This window comes from Pundamilia nyererei, unplaced genomic scaffold (genome assembly GCF_000239375.1).
Source record: "Pundamilia nyererei isolate P.nyererei 1_Seehausen unplaced genomic scaffold, PunNye1.0 scaffold00369, whole genome shotgun sequence".
Classification (NCBI taxonomy): Eukaryota; Metazoa; Chordata; class Actinopteri; order Cichliformes; family Cichlidae; genus Pundamilia; species Pundamilia nyererei.
The window spans coordinates 228,612-249,239 of record NW_005187770.1 but is presented as its reverse complement, the minus strand read 5'-3'; the positions used below and the strand labels follow the sequence as shown (position 1 = coordinate 249,239).

Sequence of the window (20,628 nt, the reverse complement as noted above, 5' to 3'; positions counted from 1 at the left end):
AAAAAGGAAGAATGTCCAGCATTTTTATTCTTTTGGATTAACTTTAATTTTTGTGATATTTTGCATTTGAATAACCAGATCTGGCCAAGCAGACCACTGCATTTGGAAACAAGTGTGCTGTAGCTCAAAATGCACTCAGGCACTGAATATACAAATAGTAACATAATGCTATTTTACCTGAGACACACAGCAAGATGTTGCTCCGGTCATTTGTCTCTCTGAAATTATTTCTCTGAGTCTGAAGATGTGGTCCCAACTCTGCCAAGAACAGTTTATCCTGAAATATACATGAAAGCGACCAAGCTTCAACTCCTTCATCAAACCGTGAAATTCTCCCTGCTGCTGACTATGGCCATCACATCACAGGCCATTTTCTTTTCTTATTTTACAGTTGTAATTTGTGTGATACTTTTGTGGTACAATTGTAAAAATTAAGCAAAGTTTTTAAGGAAAATGTATCTCTTTTTGTGTGGAGTTTAAATAGGTAATGACATTTCTTAAGATGTACGAATTACCTTGTGAAATCATCCCTGGGAACTTGTTCCTATTTTGGATGTGACTGTGTAAACAGAAAATTTGCATTTTTGTTATTTTATTGGTATTTCATTGTTTTTATTGTTGTAATTTTAATGTTTATCAGAAACAGGTGTGGATGAGGCATTGAGTTTCAGTCGGACTACTTGTATAAATAAAGGATAAATTGGAAAAAAAAAAACTTAAACCATTAGTATTTAAATAGCTCTTGATTGCCCCCTGGTGTGCCCACAACTGAACTACAGCAAACTTCTGCGCAGTAGGATTGAAAGGAAGTCATCTCTGGTTTGAGTGAAAGTACCAAGCTCCTTGCACTAGGAGCTTGGTAGTTTCCTAATTGTAGCTTAGGTCGCAGGTTTATTCTGTCTAAGAAACAAAACAAACAAACAAAAAAAAAAAACAAAATGTGCAAAATGTTTAAAAGAAAAAAAGCGCCTAAATAAATATTTTTTTTTGTAATTATCAGGGAAAATATGAAATTGGTTTTGAAATATACTAAATCCTTCTTGCAGAATTAGTTTTGAATATTGAATGCTTGTTTCTTATCATCTGATGTAGCTCTAAAATATAAGGTGTAACGCATTCAAACAAATGCAATACAGTAAATACTGGCCAGCAGGTATCATCATGCTAATTTTAGCACAATATCTTTACAGTATTTCAATAAGCTTTGCCTTAATTTTGTAATCTCTGAATGATGAAGGTAGTCTGGGTGAATGTGCAGGTTCTTCAATCCCTCAATAACAGTCAGGCTAAAGTTATGGCAACATTTAACTTAAAAATCTTTTATATCCAGGTTTTTATATACAGTTTGGCTATAAAAGCGATTTGAGGAGGAGTTTTACTATATATAAATAATATGAAAACAGTTTTTATATGACCAGTTTAGAAAAGTCTAGAAAAGATGACAAAATCTTGGAAAAAGTTCCCAGTAATGGAGAGCACATTGCTCCATAAACCTTAAATGAATAAAGATTAAAAAAGCAGCAAGGATTAGTGGCTTTTACTCTGTTGCAAAACAGAACCACAAATCTGTCAGTCCTGCTCTGACTAATATTTACAGTCTAGACATTGTACACGTCTTCCCTTTCTTTCTCCTCCCTCCTTTCAGCCTCTTTTATTCAACACCTTGCTTTCCTAAGTCACTCTGCTCTCTGTCTTCTTTCTGTCTACCTTCTTTTCCCTTCCTTGCACCGGTGGTCATGTCTTGGAGTTCACCCTTCATTTTCCTGCTCCTCCTCAAAGTTCAGAGTGTGGACTTAATTAATGGTGAGTACAAGTAAACTAATTTTAATCTGAAGAACTTAAGCCATAGGATGCAAATGTTTATGATTAAACAACATATACAGTGAATACAAATTTGGTAAATGGATCTATTTTTAGTATGCTATCTTCATGGCCGCTTTGCAACAAACCAAAGACAAAAGAAAACACACCTCAGTCCTGTCATCATGAAATATGCAGCACACTGACAGATCAAATAGCGGCACACACACCTTGATACAAAACAGAGCTGTTGACCTTGGTGTAGATAAGATAGAGGTTCACCACTGACTACTGAATCTGGCCTTAAATTGTAAATATGTCTGCATTTGCAGGCTGAATGAGTTTGTGGAGCTGTAATTTAAAACTTAACCCTCTGAATTTCAACTCATAGTAATTATGCTACTCAAATCCTGAACCCTATGTTTTGGATAAAAGCAGACAAAGAATTTTTTCACAAAAGAAAGTGTAAATAGTGCTTTCCCAGCAAGAAGAAAAATGCATTTACCATGTATTCAGTATTTCTCCACCTGTGACGACTTAAGAAGCGACTCTTGGAAACATGCAAAGTGCAATAAATGTACTTCCAGTTAAAATGTAATACTTTCAAAGTTGTGCTATATTATCATAGAAAAACAAATCAAAAAAGATGTTTCTGTTAACGTCAAAGTTAAGAAATTGACAAATAAGCCTCCCCTCTGTTAGATCGGTCCATCTCCTATCTGACGGGTTTTGCGGTTCCAGAGATCGACGGTTCAGCTGTGGATGCAACCTGCAGGATTTTCTTTGATTATACACCTGAAACTCCCACTGAGATAACCACAACCTCCCCCATCACCAGGAAGGTGATGTATTAGATATATTAAGAAGTAGCACCTTGACAGATTAGCTGTAGCCTAGTTTAACCATTTTTGTTACAGTTAAATGTAATCTCTTATCTTTGTATTACAGCAGCAGGTAGCCACTACAACTAAAAAGCCAGCTGTCAAGCCGCCACTTAAGAAACCACAGACCAAAGATGCTGGAGTACCAGTCAGGATACAGCCAGCTGCTGTGATACCAATCCCTAACAGCCAATCCAACGCTGCCCTCAGAATCCTTTACTACTTACTGGCCAATAGACAAGGACAAATAGGACGTTTACAGATGGCATCACGCAGTGCCAAGTCATCAGCAACCTGGAAAGCAGGTTCATTCTCTTCTGAGGACTCAAGTGATGAATCTTAAAATCATACCATGACCATGTTTTGAACCTGATTTTCTGTTACAGATTTGTGAGTGTTTTTCTTTTATTAGTGTATTTTAAACTCTACCACATCTAGCAGCTAGGACAGTAGTTGTTGTACCTGGCTGTTGTAACAGGATTGTTTTGGGGATGTTTCAGTGATGATACTGTTCTTAGCTTAGGTTTAGTTACCAAATCACAACCCATCCCTTATTTTATCCTTAAAGGCTCTTTTACTTTGATCTCATAAAAAATAAAACAACAACACTAATGTAATGAATTCGTTTAAGCGGTGATTGAAAATGTATTTACAAACTGTTTATTTGCCACTTTAAAAGGTTTATCGTAATTAAACAGAAAAACAAGTTACAATGATTTACATTGTTTATCTCTTTGAAAAAATGTTCAAAGTTCACTGTTTTGATCCTGTGTTTTTAACAGTTTTTGGTTATTCAATCTAAATCTGGTTACAGAAGCAAAATCCAGATAAATAAACCTTTATAATGGACAAAAGGATAAACATTTGTGTCCATAAATAAAAGTAAATTTCATGTTTGTTTTAGTGTGTTTCAGTGCTGTTGTGTCCACGCTGCTGTGGTTCTGATGGTAGATGGGACGGTTGTTTGACTTTTCGCTGGTTTGTGGCAGCTCCTTTTTGCTTTCCTGAGAACACAGGACATGACTCATTTGACTCTGACTCATTTGACAATAATGGCCAGAATAACATATACCACCATAAAATTTATACCAACAAAATGGAATGTGCAGATGAGTGCGCAAGTGATTAGGTGAGAGTGCTGGGCATCCCTACATAGAGATCCCCAAAGTTGTTAGCTAAGTATCCAGTTGAGGTCGATAATCTCTGGAACTGGTTGAAAAATAAGTGATTATTGAAAATCTTGCTCTTTTTACCCCTACACATATTGTTTGGTGTCCACTGAAACTTTACAAAGGAGGTGGAGAGTGCAAGTTAGCATGTCCCATAGATGTACCACAGACTTACAAAGTGGAAAGACATCAGGTTGAAACAAAGCAAACTGCTCTCTTTATGTGTTTTTCTTGTCAAATCTCAAATGTAACTGGACTTTTTAAACCCCAGTTAGTCCAAAAGGGGGCTATTGCTCACACTTAACATATAGCTTGGAAACTGGACTACTGGGTCAAATTGAGCTGCCATCGTCACCATTAGCGCGCCAAAAACTGTTACCATGTGTGAATACCTTCTCTACATACCTAAATCTGGGAAATGTATGTGTGAATTATTTTTGGAAACATCGCTGCTATTCTGGAGGCGGTCAGATACAAAGGAGTGTTCACAGATTAGACTCCTCTCTGGCTCCTGAAAGGACAAAGAGGTTATTTTCAAATGTTTTTTTAATCTTCTGATTATGCTGTAAAGAAAGCTGTTACCTGGAAGGTGAGTAATTCTTTAACATGACTTGATGGAAACTGTTGGGTTTTTTGGGTATAAATGCCACCGTGATGTCTTAACTTATCTAAAGTCCTGTAAAAACAAAGACAAAAACCTTGTACTAAACCAGGCAAGATAAGCAGGACTCAAAACACCTGACAGGCCTGACCAATTTATGGGAAGCTCAGTCTAATAACGAAGACACTGACACATAACCATATCAGTATTTTACAAAACACAGTAGTATTTGGTTGTGATACCTCAGGGTGGGGGTTCTTGGATGGGAACTTGCCCCTAGGATATAATGGTCACTGATGGCTGGGCCATGGGTTTTGATGACTAAGGAGTTGACAAGAGTTGTGGAGGATGAAGGGATGAGGGCAGGAGTGGAGGATGGTGGACGAGGGGGTGGAGAAGAACAAGAGACACTCAGATCAAGTTCAGTAAAGTCTGCATTACCCTCGTTGTGAAGGACAGAGCTTCTGGTCAAAGCTTTGTGGTGTAGAGTTTCTGTAGCTGTGACTGAAGTCACATCTGGGACACTGGATATACTGGCTTTGTCTTTTCTTTCTGGGTTGTCATTCATCTTTCTTGTGGATCTCATGTGGTCTCTGAAAGATCCAGACTTTGTTTTAGATTCTCCAACCAAATATTTGGAGTGAGGAACTTTCCAGCCTTTTATGTCAGATTCAAAGTCACTGCTGTTGTTCTGTTTGTCATTACCTGAAGACACATTTGAGGTTTGAGTCACTGATGAGTTGGCTGTTGCACTAATGGGCACAGTGAGAGCTAAATCTTCTTGGTTCTCTTTATTCAAGACATTCAGTGTTGTCCTAAGACCAGCCCCTATTATTGTGGTTTCATTTGAAAGTGTTGTGACTTCTGTGGAGGTCTTAGGTTTGGTGCTCTGCTGATGTAGGCAGCAAGGTTCAGAAGATTCAGGATGTACCTTGTAGTCTCCACCAGAAGAATGTGATACGTGCGTGCCCAGCTTGGTTTCTTTATCTTCTCTACAGTTAATGTGCTGTGGAAGCAGCTTTGAAGATGATGTGTGCAAAGATGAGTTGTTCATTTTTGAGGTAGACACAGATGGCTTGAGGTTTAATGATAGTACTTCAGTACTTCTGGATGTCTTTCTTTCTTCTGAATCAGCTGTTTGGTCAGTATGACTATTGGTCTCAAACTGTTTGGTGATAGACAGTGTGGTATGGACCTCAATGGGATGATTGATTCCCAGTTTAGGGGATTTTATTGGCAAGTCTGTTTTGGACCAATGAGTGGCTGATTCCACAGAAGGTTTTGGAGACGAGCAGAAATTTAAATGGTCAGTAGTTGATTGTTTCAACAACTGGGAACCTTTTTTGATTGTTTTATGCATTTTTTGTTCAAAATCCTGGCTTGATTCAAACTGATACAGTGTTGAGCTCTCTGGGGTATTTTTCTCGGTCCTACCTGACACTGTATTGTCAGAGCTGTGCATGTCTTTTATAATTCTCATAGGGTCTTCCCTTATACCTGAGGATAGCACTTGCTCATGTTTTGGTTTTGCTACTGTGCTGTTTGTGACATCCAGGTTTGCTACAGTCTTGGTGGTCTCTGATGAGTCAAAAGTAAGGGTTCTGGTTATCTTTGGAATCTCTGATTCTTTCTTCAAATCTGCACCAGCAGCTTTGCCTGCTTTACTTTTCAAAGCCATGGGAGATTGAGCTGCATTGTGGATAACCTTGCTGCCTCCTTTGGATTGTTTAGTGGAGATTAAAGGTTCTGACTGACGAGGGGTTTTAGACAACTTCAAAGGTTGTTTCCCCTTTACTTTCTCCATCTTTTCCTTGTTGACTTTGTCATCCATGTCCTCAGGTTGTTTCTTGTCCTTGCCATTACAGTTTTTCTCATCCCTTTCATCCTTTCTTGGGTTTTTGGTTATTTTGGGAAATGTAGAGTTTTCTCTGTGGTCTTTTTGGATCTTTGAATTTAGCTCGTCCAAAAATCTAAATGCACAGAGAAAGGCAGGATAGTAATTCTAATTTAGTGGCTACTCACCAGCCCAAATGTTAATTTTCAAATCACGCTATCAGTGCTGTTCTTGCTCACATGTATTTCAAGGTGTACCAGCATCAAGAGTATCTAAAACAAAGTGGTACCTGATGTGGAAGGAGTCTTGTGTAAAGAGTGGATGCTCTAACAGCTCTGAACACTGAGCCCGTCTTTCTGGATCTACGTGTAGACACTTCTGAGAAGAAGAGAAAAAAAGAAACCAAACATATTACTGATATGTTCAACCCTGAAACTGACACAAAAATACATAAATACTTTCAGAAGTCCAACAGTTATCAAGCAAGAGATAAAGATGCATGTGAAGGCCACAGATGCTGGCATTCACATGTCTCCAAGTTTTTCTAAATCTAAATATTTTTCTTTTCCTGTAAACCCACACACAGCCTTTTAGTTGTCACGTTCCATTAACTGATACATCCACAATATGCTACAGCTACTGAAAAGACCACATGAACAAATTTTTTTAAAAAGAAAGTATTTTTTATATACTGAGATTAAAATAAACTGTACCTGGGCCAGATCCAGGCTAATAGGTGTGATTGTAGGGAAACGCTGCTGGAGAGTGAGTCTGTCAGAACTTTCGGGCAGTGTAACTCCAGAAAATACAGGATTTCTGTAGAACAGCTCCTGGTGATGAGTTTTAAGGTTACCTATAGCAGAGAAAAGAGAGTGCAGTTAGCATGGGGAAGAGGAAAGACAATGTGCTAACGCTGTGTGAAGAGCTTACCAAAGCACCGGATGATCTGATATATTTGATCAAGGTCCGAGTCTCCAGGAAACAGAGGCTGACCTGTTAACATCTCTAATAATACACACCCCAAAGCCCACACATCTACAGGTCTACACACACAAACACACAAATATGTTAAAATTTCTAATCAACCCTATAGCACAGGTCATTTCAACAAGGTTAGTACACAGATACTTACTTGCCATACTTAATGTCTCCCACCAGCAGTTCGGGGGCTCTGTACCATCGAGTGGCCACATAGTCAGTGAGGACGCTGCCCTCAGTGATCGATGCAACAGTGCGGGCAAAGCCAAAATCACACATCTTAACCACACTGTCCTGAGAGATGAGGATGTTCTCTGGTTTGATGTCACGGTGGATGATCTGGAAATGAAAAGAACGAACCAGCATCATGTGGTATATTGCTCATTGAAAGCCTGCTAGGAGTAACCCTTCAAGCTTTTTTGTGATTGGTTTCTCTCATGTTTCAGGACTGCTTATAGAACAAAATGGCTGGCTTGGCATCAGAAGTTAGTGTGAGTGTTCTCTTACTATACAGCTAACTTATGAATAATTAATCATATATGTCCTCACATTTTGCTGATGGCAGAAGGCAGCAGCCCTTAGGATCTGGTACAGGTACTGTCGGCATGTGTTTATCTCCAGTCCGCTTGGGTTTTGCTCCAGATCATCCAGAAGTGTCCGTTCCACAAACTCAAATACCAGATACCAGCGGCGGCGGCGCTTCCACACTTCAAGGAGGTTCACCAGGTTTTCGTGTCTCAGTTGCTTGAAGTTTATAAAGATAAGGGTGGTTACTCTGTGAATGCATACAGTACTGAGTCTATCATTGATGGTATGAGTGCTTTTGGGTCACCGAAGCTGCACAGGCCCAGCAAATCAAGGACCTTGACTTTTTCATGATATTCAAATGTTTTGAGATACACTTGTTGACAAAAAAACTTTTAGAAATAAGGACTGATTCATTTCCTTTCACTGTGACTTGCTTAAAGTATACAACAACCCTCTTATCCACCATAGGTGTTGTATACTAATTTATATAACCTGTAAGTCCAATGTCAGATTACTGTAAAGTTATTAAACTATTCATGGTCAAGTCAACACTAATATTTAGTGGATAGATTCAAATTTTCCCTTTAGATTACAATAACCTGTTGGGTTCCTCTCACACATCATCTCATAGTGACTTTTAAACTTAAGGTAAGAAACTGACACAGTTATTTTAGGGTTGTTTGTCTCTTGTTATTGTAAATGTCTACATTCAGGTTTTACTTAATGACTGAATGAGTGGTAGGCTGATGGACTAATTGACAGGTACCCTGAGTAGCTTGATCTCCCTGTGGGCGATCTTCTTCACAGTCTTGTCATCATCAGAGTCCATGAATTTCTTGATGGCGACAATGCGACCAGTATCACGATGACGGCACTTAAGCACGGTGCCGTAACTGCCCTCTCCGACTGGACCCAGAGATTCATAACGTTCCATCGAATTCTTGTTCCAGAGGGAAAGAGGAACAAGTTGGATTTTAAAACCGATTCCTGTTTGGTGTTCATCAGTAGCTATAATTGAAAATGTATTTTAAAACACCATTAATGTTTTCAAATTCATATTTAAATGGCCTGCATTTGTATAGCGCTTTACTTAGTCCATAAGGACCCCAAAGCACTTTACACTACATTCAGTCATTCACACACTGGTGATGGCATGCTATGTTGCAGCCACAGCCACCCTGGGGCGCACTGACAGAGGCGAGCCTGCCGGACACTGGCGCCACCGGGCCCTCTGACCACCACCAGTAGGTAACGGGTGAAGTGTCTTGCTTAAGGACACAACGACCGAGACTGTCGGAGGCGAGGCTCGAACCGGCAACCTTCCGAGTACAAGGCAAACTACCAACTCTTGAGCCACGATCGCCCCCATTTGCTTACAATTACTACCCAAACAAGCAATGCCTGTAGAAAACAAAGCCATATCAAACTACAGCAAGGCCATTAAAATATGAAAGAAACAAAAAAAGAAAATATAAAATTTGTCCTAAAATATTACTCAGAACAAAATAATTAAATTACTTTAACATGAAAAAAAAATCAGCTGCCGTTTTGTTATATAAAAAAGTACCTGTCAAACAATGACAGAGTAGCCTACAGACAGTAGTAAAATATTATCGCAGTCAGAGTCGTGAATGTCTTCATTAAACCTGCACACTTTTGAACTTAATGGACGACTTCATAATTTTTAAGTTCTTTCAATTAAACAAATTATCTATATAACCTATCCAAGTGAGAGTACCTCACGCCGGAAAAAGTCCACTCTTGTACTTTCATGCACAACTACATGATTTATTATTATTATCACTCATGTATTAACGTAATATATTTTCACTAGGGCTAAATGTCTCACCAGTTATTAACATGTTTTATTTGATGTATATTTTTTTTTTTATCATTTTGTTCATACAAGTTTAGATATCATATTAAACCTGTAAAATAATATAAATTTAATGTAACATATGGAATGGGTTTTGCTGACTTAATTGCGCCGTTAGATTATTAATATTCTGGATGCATAAAAATCCCTCATTATCACTGAACATCGTGAATAAATCGTGATTAAATAGACACATTTAAAAAAAAAAAAACAGAAGTACGACGAGCGCATGACACAGACAACAAACAGCGGCAGTTATATTAGACACACTCAAACCACAAGCTGACCTTATACGGATCTCCTTTGATCGCTTTAATATGCGCACTGAGCTCCTGCACTCACAGTAAACACCGTTTCTCTGATGTGCGTAACGTGTTGCGGTCACAAGAGAAGACAACTTGACTCCGTGTCCGTGTGTTTGTCACCATGGTAACGCCACCTGTCGCTTGTCAGTGCTGAAGTTTCCCCACCACCATGTAAATTAGCTTAATGTCTCTTTAAGCATGTATTTATTTCACATTTTAGGGATTTAAATAAGCCGAATTCACCATTCAACTTTATTTGGGGTATGTATTGCTTCATGTTATGATAAGCGTCACTAAAGTCCTTGTAAACTGTAGAAACCTTAAAAACACATGAATTCTTGGGCAAGTTCTGTCTTTTTTCTATGATTTCTAACCTGTAGTGTATTTAGAGATATTAGTGATTAAGCTCTTGATACATTTATGTAATGCTTATACAGAGTTTCAAGAAGATTAGTCCACTCGTCTATGATGATGAACGAACTGTCAAATCTACAAATATAAACATGATTGTGGGATTTGTATAAAATATTTATAAAAGCCATAGGCCTGTGGAAGTTGACACAGTGTCCTCTGAAATAATTATGCCATGCTTTGTGAAGATTAGTCCACTGGTCTAGGGAGATAGAAAACATGTAAACATGTGCTAACATTTTTATGACACCAATTTGTTGTTGTTGTTCCGTTTCAAATTTTCAATGAATGATGCATTCTCTTATTCATTTGGTCACTCAATCCTTATATACACAACTGCATACTCATACTACTGATATATTTGTGCTACTATCACTTTCATGTGTGTTTCATGTGCACAGTAAGTTCCTTCAAATTCAAAGCAAACAAGGAACAGCATTGATTACTTCATTGTTCGTATGTATCCACAGCTGATGTGCATTAAGTAAAATATATAACAAGAGCATTTAAGCAAGGCCTTATAAAAATATTTATTTACAAAGACAGAATAAAATATATTTACATTCATGACAACAATAAACAAACAGTTTGGAGTCCAGCGATATAGTAATATGTGTGTGCTAGTCTTGATTTTCTGCCAGTTTTCTGATTTCCTCCAGCAGTTCAGAGAAAGATGGCCGACCATCAGGCTTCTGCACCACCACCGAAGAAGAAAAGGAGACGTAATAGTAGATGAAAAGAAGAAGAGGAGAAAGATGTCATGCATTTCTTTATAGAAGGTGCAGAAACATGGTACAGTCAAAATATTAAAATACAAAATGTTTAATACCTCATGCCAGCAGCGGTACATGATGGCGTACAGTGGTTGTGAAGCACGTTGTGGTCGGTACAGCCGGATCCCCCTGGTGATGTCAGTAACTACGTCCACATTTGATCGGTTTTCAAATGGAGTCCGACCCTCAGAGAATATTTCCCACATTACCACACCTGGAGAAAAATAGCCACATATATGTAATACTAGACACATATTACACACACACACACACACACACACACACACACACACACACACACACACACACACACACACACACACACACACACACACACACACACACACACACACACACACACACACACACACGTAGAGAGAGAGAGATTGGGAAGAAAAAGAGAAGCTGCAATCTATTTTAAGCTACAACTACTCAGGAGCTATACACTTGGTGTATTTGGCCTGTGTTTCCTCACCATAGGACCAGATGTCAGACTTGCTGCTGTATTTACTGTAGTGGAGAACTTCAGGAGGAGACCACTTCACTGGGAACTTGGCACCAATTGAACTGGTGTACTGATTGTCTAGAACGTATCTGGCAAACATAGTTGAAGAATTTAAATATAACCAGAGAACAGGTGGCAGGAGTAGTTATTCACCATGCTTTAGATTCTATAGGTAGTCTGCATAACAAATGTGGTTAAAATAAAAAAAGAACATACCTGGTCATTCCAAAGTCGCTGACTTTCACCACATTGTGCTCACTAACCAGACAATTCCTGGCTGCCTGGATATGGAAAAGAAACATTATAAACCAAATATTCAGCTAGAACAGATCTCACGTGTGCACCACTTTGTGTTGGTCTTTCAAGTGGAATTCCAATAAAATTGATTCATGTTTGTGGCTGTAATGTGACAAAATGTGGAAAAGTTCAAGGGGGCCGAATACTTTTGCAAGCCACTGTATGTTTGAGCATTTTAGTTATTTTAATCTTTGGGTTGAGCAGCACAAGTTTTGAAATTAATTTTTTGAATCTTGTCCTTCTTCTGTTTTAAGATAAGATAAGATAGAACTTTATTAATCCCTCGGGTGGGTTCCTCTGGGAAATTCGGTTAGCCGACCAAATCACATATTTTAGTATTTTATATTTTATTTTACCTAAATTTAGTTATTATTTATTTATAATTTCTAGTTAATCTCTCTTGAAGATATATATATATATTTATATTCTTAAATATTATACTCTTATAAATGCACCATGGGATCTTGGGATATTTTGGTACACTGAATACTGTGTATATTGTTATATTGACAATAAAGACCTTGAATCTGAAGATGTCAAAGATGCATTATACAGGAGTCTGTACAAACTCTGTACAGGTTCAAATCTTACAAAAAATATACCATGATTTCATAGACTGTTACTCATGTTATATAGAATTACTGTGTTGGCTCACCAGGTCTCTGTGGATGAAACTATGTCCCTCCAGGTAATCCATCCCTTCACACACATCCTGGCACATAGACAAAAGCCACGACTCCGGTAGAGTTCTGCTCCTTTGCCGCAGGAAGTTCAGCAGGCAGCCATTCTCCATGAACTCAGCTACGATCAGCAGGGGGCGCTGCTGCAAACAAACGCCATACAGCTGTACAAGCTTCGGGTGGCACAACCTCCTAAAAGAGAGATCAGTCACAAAATGTTTTTAAGGAGCTCTTTAATTGCTCTTCCTTTTCCCACATCCGGATCATCCCGACATCCTTACATCATGACTTTGGCCTCCTCGATAAAGTCCTCTTCATACATGGCTCCCTCCCTGATGGCCTTGATGGCCACTCTTTGCTGTCCCCTCCACTTGCCAAACCTCACCACGCCAAACTGACCACTACCCAGCTCCTTCATGAAGGTCAGCTCACTGGGATTGATCTCCCACTTTTCTAGAAGAAAAAACACAAGAACAAGATAAAGTGAGTAAAGACAAGAGTGAGGTCATCTCAAAACCTCTTGCTCTATGAGACCTAAAAACCAACCAGTATATAAGAAACAGAATAAATACAAGTTGGGAATTTCATGTGCTTTTCATGAAAACTGCTAATTCTTTAAAACAAAAAGCAAAAAAAACCCTTTAGTTATATTATTTAGTTAAATACTTAGATGCTTTTTAATTTTTCTAACTTTGGATTCACTTTCCTATTCCTTATAATGATTACACTTATTCAAAAATAATTCAAAAATAAAGAACACACCCACATTTAGTCTATGATAATAATATAATTGCAATATGCCACAGGAAATGTTAAGATGAGATAACCTTTATTAGTCGCATGTGTGGGAAATGAAAGAGGAACAAATTCTGATATAAAATAACACATCATCTACAAACAGACATTACATTCTAATCTGTATCTTTTTTCAAATCAGGCTACAAAAATGAAAGATACTTTCAGCTATTTTCAAAATGAAAGATATTTTCATTTTTGTGTTCACTCATTTACTTTGCTATATATTAGATGTAGCTCTGGTCATATCTGCCTGCTTCTCATTCCTGTCCTTGTTAAGGATGCATTTGCATACATTTATACAACCAGTTTCTGAATGACCTAATTCTGTCCACATTTTAAAACTTGACTGCAAACAGTGAAGCAATTTGATAGAAAGAAGTTTGCGTTTAAGCTGCTAATTACAGCTGTTTATATATTTCCACTGTTATGTGGAAATATATTACTTTACAGAGGTTGAAGATCCAGTTTCAGCAAGCTGTCAAAGTTCATCATATTCTTTTAGTAAGAAGAACAACTTTATTCATTGACTGATCATTCCACTTTAACCTTAGCTTTCATCAGGGCGATGAAGGCTACAGGCCAAGCACTAAAGGTTACAAGGGCAAAATGTGTTAAAGCCCCCAAAATTGTTGAAATTCTGTGTGCGCTTCAGTATCTTTAGACATTTGATCTTCTACATGACTAAAGAGCCAATATAGATAGAAACATAGATATAAATATAAGTATCTTAACTGCAAATCATGCAAAGCTACTCTAGCCCAGTCCCAGAATAAAAAATGTGTGAGTTAGGAAATGAGTATAACAGAAAACCGTTTCAATGGCTCAGTAAGAACTATAGCTGACGTGTTTCTCCATCTCTAAATTTAGCAGGTATTTTTGACTAATACTAGAGAGGATCTGTAAGTGTTATATACACATACCTGAGCTGAATCCTGCCGTGGCAGGGACACACCTTCCCATTGGTCCGACTGGATATCGCAACCTGGCCACTAGACCTGCACAAAACACGCAAACAAACATATCAACTGCAGTATTGAATGGAAAACTGACAGTGTTGTTTTTACAAATACCATGTGCTCAATTACCTGCTGCATTGTGTTCATGGTAGTGTATGACCTCAGGTATGGAGCTGAAAATGTGTTTTTCAGCTAAGTAGTATTGCTCATTGTCAGTTATTTTAATCTGGTAATGCCTGACATCTCCGCTGGAACTAAAGACAAAGAAACAGAAGACTTGATCAGTTTGTAGGTTAAGATGTGCTTTGTTTGTGATTTTAATTCAGTGTATTTTTTGTCTTTGTCAGACAGGCTAAGATTTAACCCTTCAGGTTACATGAATCACCTTATTGTTTTGGTGTAAACAGAGACGGTGTAGACTCCCTTTCGACTAGACTCCCGGACCACAAATCCCCCCTCTTTGTCCTGGAAGAAAACAAGAAATAAACATTATTTATTTGAGTAATCGTTAATCATTTTTTAAAATAACATAATGTGTCTCAATTTGGATTCTTCTTTTAGTTCACTTTTTGTGCTGTGAAAAAACAACATTTGTAATGTTAAACTATTTAACATTGAATTATCCAGTAATTACTGCGGTACAGACAGCTCAGGATATTTTTGCTACAGTAGTAAAGAGCAAAGTTTTAGTTTTGTTTTATCAGGCTGGTACTTGTCTTGCACAGGTTATCACATGTACGTATCTTTGAAGACAGTTTACTAACCAAACTTGCCATCATTAGCTGATAATCTGATGCTCCGCCCTCTTGACCAAATATGGTCATGGTTATCTCCAACACTCTAAAGATTACATTTCAAAACTTCGCTAATATAATACTGAGTGTGTGCATAAAAGCATCCACTTTGAGTCTGGTCTAAAATAATCAGTCAGATATAGCTTTTCACATTTGATAAGCTAAAAACAAAACAAACAAACAAAAACATTTTTTCCATGAAACAACAATTATCTAAGTAGTAGTATTTTTAAACACTGCTCAAAAACACTGACTAGAGAGGAGTAAAAACTTCAGTGCATGGTTGATGTACCTCATATTCATTGATTCGGGCCATGTCAGCATACATGAACGCTTTACTGCTAAACCATTGTTTTTGCTCGGCTTAGAGAACATTTAAATAGGTGCATAAATACCTCTTGTCTTAGCAGCTGCTCTGCTTCTGTCCTAGTGATGTTCTTGCAATACCACCTACAGGATGGACAACGAGAATTTAAAGGATTGTTTTTGTGATTCTAAAATGACTAAAAACAAAAGAAAAAAGAAAAAAAGAAGGCAAAAGTCAAAAATATGGTAAAACTTACGGGTTTGCCTCGATTTTGTTTTTCTCTGTCACATAGTTACTGGGGATGAAGCCTTTATTTCTGATAGAAACAGAGTAGGAAGAAAAAACACTGATAATCTAGAATCTTTAAGATGTTTAAGAATTAAATAAAAAAAATAGTTCTAGATTGAAAAATTTATTTACATTTCAAAATGAAAATTTGTAGGGTGTATTTCATACACTATGAAATATTTTTATCTATACTATATGTTATTAAAAATAAACAAACATAGTTTTGTGTCCAGAAAACTTCACATTCCTATAACAAAGCAATATTTCTTTGTTTTACTGATCAAGCACAATCCCACCAATTGCTCTATGATATCTTATATGAGCAGTAATATTGCTCAAAATACTCTTGCTGTAACAAACACAAACACTGAAATTTAAATTGAAAGTACCCATGCTTGTCCTGCGCCCGCCACCACAGCTGGTCTTGCTTGTGCAGTATGATGTACTCCTCCCCCTGTGGTCACAACACAAAAGATTAACAAATCTCTGCAGTTTATTTTTGTGTTTCTATTTGTTTGCATGTGTGTGTATACCTGTTTGAGTGTGAGGTCAGTGTCTTCCTTGGCGGTGAAGTCGTACATGGCCACGACACTCAAGAGGCCCTCACCTTCACCGTCCTCACCCTCGGGAGGGGGGAGGGGGAGCTTTCTCCTTGACCTCTCGACCTGTAACTGAGACAAAAAGTAAAGATTAATTCATAGAAATGAATGAAACATTGAAACACACAGAAGCAAACCCATTTGACCTACCCGGGTGGGTTGTCCTGAATACCGCCGGTTTGGGAAACAAAGGGAGGTTCTGCTCTCCAGCTCCACACGAGTGCTGAACTCCCTGGAATCAACCAATCAATCAGTGAGTCTATATGCCACATATGTTTTTTTGTTTTTACCCAAACTGATTCAGTTCACTTCGGTTTCATTTATATAGCACCAAATCAAAACAATAGTTGCCATGTGGTGCTTTATATTTTAAGGCAAGGACCCTGCAATAAAACCAGCAGAGTCGCCTCCTGGTGACCATTTTAAAAATTCAGGTTTGAGGCAGCCTTTATTTCACATGCCTTGGTCTGTGTGTCAGTCTGTGTTAGCACCGTTTTATTTTGAAAGTCTTGAGTCTCATGTGCTTGGGTTTAATTCTACTTCCCCTGCCTTGTTATTCTGTTTTTGGTGCCAGCTGCACTCCCACCTCCTGTTCTTCCCATCATTTTTTAAAATCAGTTATAACTTAATGTTTTGATCAGTATCTATAAAATGAACGAGCTCCTTGGTTTTTTTTATGTTTGTTTTGGACTCTTTAAATGCCCACCTGGTCTGAACAGCACAGCAGCAGCAGATGATCGACCGGATAGAGTGATCTGAAGAAAGGAACAAATGAGAAAAGAGTTGAATTAGTGAGAAAAGTTTCCCAGGGCTCTATTCCTGGCACACTTTTATGTTCAAATATACCTCTTCCTCTTTTAATCTAGATTAATCAAAGACATAACATTTTTTCACCACTGCAGGTTAATATGGCCACCTGCTACCAAACAGTTCCAGTAGCTTTGATCTGCCACGAAGCTTTCTAAACTAATGAATCTAACGGATTAGTTCATCTTCTTCTTTTGACTGCTCTCTTTAGGGAATGCAAATCCCCAGCATCGTCCAATGTCACACAACCCTCTGCATGTCCTTATTCGTCACTGTATATCCTTGTAGCTCCTCTGTGGTCTTCCTCTTTTCCTCCTACCTACTAGCTCCATCTTCACCATCCTTTCTCTAATATATCCACTATGCCTCAAATCATCTCAACTCTATCTCTCCAACTTAGCTTGACCGATTAGTTATTCCTCAAAATAAAAATCTATGGTCTTGGGCTACATTAAGCTAGGTTCACTGACTAGGCCTTTGATTAGCCTCTTAAGATCAGAATAATTTCCATAATTATATCACTCTTATCTGCTACAACACATTTATTCTTCCCTGCTTTGACTACTAGAGTACTTTTACCTCTCACATCCAGAGTCAAGTTGGATTCACTTTTATGTATGAGACAACAACAGTTGACTTGACTTAGGAATCCTAAGTCAAAACAAAACCATATTCCTCTAAAAATAGTAGGGTGGAAAAAGAATGGGAAAAGCAGCCAAAGAAAATCTCTGAGAGACCTTCAGAAAGTCTAGAGAGCTATTGCCTGAGTCCACTTAAAAATAAAATGACAACACAGGTTTACATTCACATTTGCTGATTGACTTTCAATGTAATTTTCCATTTCTGTTCACTCACGACTAAGACACGCACAACGAGATTTAGAGATATCTCATATTTCATGCGGTTTAAAGACTGAGTCGCCAACGCTGACAGGCTTTTAGGGGTGTTTGGATGACGTTTGAGGCCCAGTTACATAAAATACACTGATCTCTGTGTTGATGAGGAGAGGTCTATGACATACTTATCTGTCTAAGTGATATTGGAGCACTTCAGACTGTCTGTCACAGATATGGTGTAGACATGATAATTACATCAACTTTATTTTTGTTGCTTAAACTTGAGAGTTGAATGACTTTGAAAAAGTTTTATTGTTAGCAGAAGCTTTAGTCAAAAACACTGCTCATCTTAGCGTGTCGTCTGCATGCAGACATCCGTAAAAGCAGCGACGGAAATTGTGGCCAGTGGCTTTCATTTGATGGCCGTGATGCTCTCAGTGCAATACGTTGCATGAAGGTGATTGTAAGAGTAAGTGCAGGATGTGATCACACTGTCAGTTCGCACGGTCAGACAATCAAAGAAGAGAGAGAGAGAGAAGATGTTATGGCAGGGCTCTCTTTACAAAGAAGAGTGCATTAGTGCGAGCTCAGTGTTGCTAAAAACCACAGAGCCAGAGTTAGTGGAAAAAGAACAGTGTGGTCAGATGAGTCATCTTTCACCAAAATTTGCAATAAGTGAACAAGCGCACATGAGGGGAACACATTAAAGGGCCGAATGCTGTGCACATAGAGGTCAGATTATAACACAAGTTGATGCATCAATGTATGGTCTCAATGGTTTCTATTACTCTCTGCAGTTTAAAAGAATCAGAAACATTGATTGATGAATGGATGACTGTCCTTCCACCTCAACCTGAATTAAGTACAACACTGAAATGCTTCTTTATTTTATTTATTTTTAATTTGTGGTCATATACTAAATATACTGTTACAAATATATACTGCTACTCAGTTTCTGGCGGTCCACTCTGCGCTCTGTATGATGTCACACAGAGTAAATATCCCTAATATGGCTGTGGTGGTTGCAAGAGGCAACCAATCAGAATAAAGCTTTATTGAAGGGGAAGGAGCTAAAAAGCTTGTTTCACACACAGGATGACCTGAGAGGAATCACCAAGGCCCAGTTTAAGATAAATAAGGATAATTTAGAATTTTTAATGATGCAAAGTTACTGTAGTGCAGTGGTGTCAAACTCCATGCCTCAACGGCCGGTGTCCTGCAAGTTTTAGATGTGTGCTTGATCCAACACAGCTGATTTAAATGGTTAGATTACCTCTTCAACGTGTCTTAAGGTTCTCCAGAGACCTAATCACTTGATTCAGGTGTGTTTACCCAGGGTGATATCTAAAGCCTGCAGGACACTGACACTTGATGCCTGGAGTTGGACACTCCTGCTCTAGTGGAATCCAGTATTGCAAATCCAGAGTTCAAAGCAACCACAATGGTCAATTTTTATAAATATACTAATACAATAAGAAACTTCGATGGGGCTCCTTCAGGATCAGGACTTTCGGACCTTTGGTTTTCCATTCCAGGTGAGTGTTTCATCTCTCGACCGCTGGTTCATTCGTGCTGCCAGATGCTCCTGATGTGCAGTCTGTTTCTTCAGCCAGTGGGTCTGAATCATGTCAGGGCCTGGTGCTGTCCAACTCTCTTTCCTGGGTGCCTGCCCCGGTGATGGTTACTAGATCCTGTTCAGGAAGGTTGTTCTCATATTCTTCCCCTGCCACTGAGAGTACACCTGGATGGTTCAGTGGAGAACTGCTGATTTATTGGCCTGCCTCTACCTTTACAATTAGGTGAATTCTTTGCTTGGAGGTTTCCAAAGCCTCAGGCACGGGCAGGTTGCTGTACTTCTTAGGCGCCCCTTTCGTCATCAGACTTCTGCAGGTACAAAAACTGGCTTGATATTTTTGCTTCTAGCGTCCTTTAAGGTGGGTACTGCTCCTTGTGACTGTTTGTTGTATAGCCAAGCAGTGACGGTCACAGTAGAGAGTGTCCATAATGAGGCATTCACATCTTCTACTAGACTTTCATAGGGTATTTCACATAGTCTTTAGAGTTAACCATAGAGGGTCGACGTTCCCATCTCTCTCTCTCTCTCTCTCTCTCTCTGTACTAAAATCAAATAAAACTAAAGGTTAATTAAATAATTAGAATTTTTAGTTCAAACGGAACAGATTAGACTTTTGCCTCCAGACGCAGCTTCCTCTGTAGCTTTGGTCATCTCTTGATATTAAGTTCAAATACATGTTAATTTTCTCTCTGTGGTTTTGTGTAGGAGGTCTTTGTCAGGAAGTGGAGTTTCCTGTGAGCCTGTGTGCGCATGCCTGCATGTGTGTGTGTGTTTATGTGGGCCAGCAGACAGGTGTGTCTGTGTGTGATGGCTGCATTCCTTCCTGTGCAACTTTATGTGTTTGAGAGAACAAAAAAAACACTCAAAGGCAAAATGCTCAAAGTGTCACATGATTTTAACTGTAACTGCCAAATGCATCTATGGCATGTCCCATCATGCTTTGCATGTGCCCTCCCTGTAGTAGAAGTTAAGCCATGGGAATTATGAACTCTTCTGGTGGTTTTTGGTGAACCAACACCCTAATAACAA

At 38.5% G+C, this 20,628-nt stretch overlaps 2 protein-coding genes across 4 annotated transcripts in view; both read right to left on the bottom strand.

Annotated features, from left to right (window-relative positions):
• Nucleotides 1-3,352: 3,352 nt before the first annotated feature.
• Nucleotides 3,353-10,076, bottom strand: LOC102197176 (cyclin-dependent kinase-like 2). Of its 2 annotated transcripts, XM_005752634.1 has the most exons (11): nt 9,955-10,076; nt 8,558-8,731; nt 7,813-8,007; nt 7,418-7,602; nt 7,216-7,328; nt 6,999-7,138; nt 6,575-6,663; nt 4,694-6,421; nt 4,433-4,526; nt 4,256-4,361; nt 3,353-3,685 (listed from the first exon to the last, which is right to left on the bottom strand). In XM_005752634.1, exons 2-11 carry the CDS (start codon nt 8,723-8,725, stop codon nt 3,582-3,584), a joined length of 2,922 nt encoding a protein of 973 aa, XP_005752691.1. In that variant the 5' UTR covers nt 8,726-8,731; nt 9,955-10,076; the 3' UTR covers nt 3,353-3,581. The 2 variants fall into 2 exon arrangements, with proteins under 2 accessions (XP_005752691.1, XP_005752692.1); XM_005752635.1 differs by lacking the exons at nt 3,353-3,685; nt 4,256-4,361; nt 4,433-4,526 and having other exon boundaries at nt 4,991-5,044; nt 5,157-6,421.
• Nucleotides 10,077-10,957: 881 nt separating this feature from the next.
• txk (TXK tyrosine kinase) overlaps nt 10,958-20,628 on the bottom strand; it is a 14,480-nt gene continuing 4,809 nt past the window's right edge. Inside the window, exons 2-16 of one of the 2 annotated variants that reach the window (XM_005752633.1) lie at nt 17,087-17,135; nt 16,531-16,612; nt 16,315-16,452; nt 16,171-16,235; nt 15,750-15,809; nt 15,582-15,636; nt 14,778-14,857; nt 14,522-14,646; nt 14,357-14,431; nt 12,920-13,091; nt 12,614-12,830; nt 11,878-11,942; nt 11,632-11,750; nt 11,213-11,370; nt 10,958-11,075 (exon numbers count right to left, since the gene is read on the bottom strand). In XM_005752633.1, the coding sequence (XP_005752690.1) occupies nt 11,004-11,075; nt 11,213-11,370; nt 11,632-11,750; nt 11,878-11,942; nt 12,614-12,830; nt 12,920-13,091; nt 14,357-14,431; nt 14,522-14,646; nt 14,778-14,857; nt 15,582-15,636; nt 15,750-15,809; nt 16,171-16,235; nt 16,315-16,452; nt 16,531-16,612; nt 17,087-17,135 (1,532 nt within the window). In that variant the 3' untranslated portion in view covers nt 10,958-11,003. The remainder of the gene's footprint in view (nt 11,076-11,212; nt 11,371-11,631; nt 11,751-11,877; nt 11,943-12,613; nt 12,831-12,919; nt 13,092-14,356; nt 14,432-14,521; nt 14,647-14,777; nt 14,858-15,581; nt 15,637-15,749; nt 15,810-16,170; nt 16,236-16,314; nt 16,453-16,530; nt 16,613-17,086; nt 17,136-20,628) is intronic. The other variant, XM_013915813.1, reaches the window with a different exon arrangement.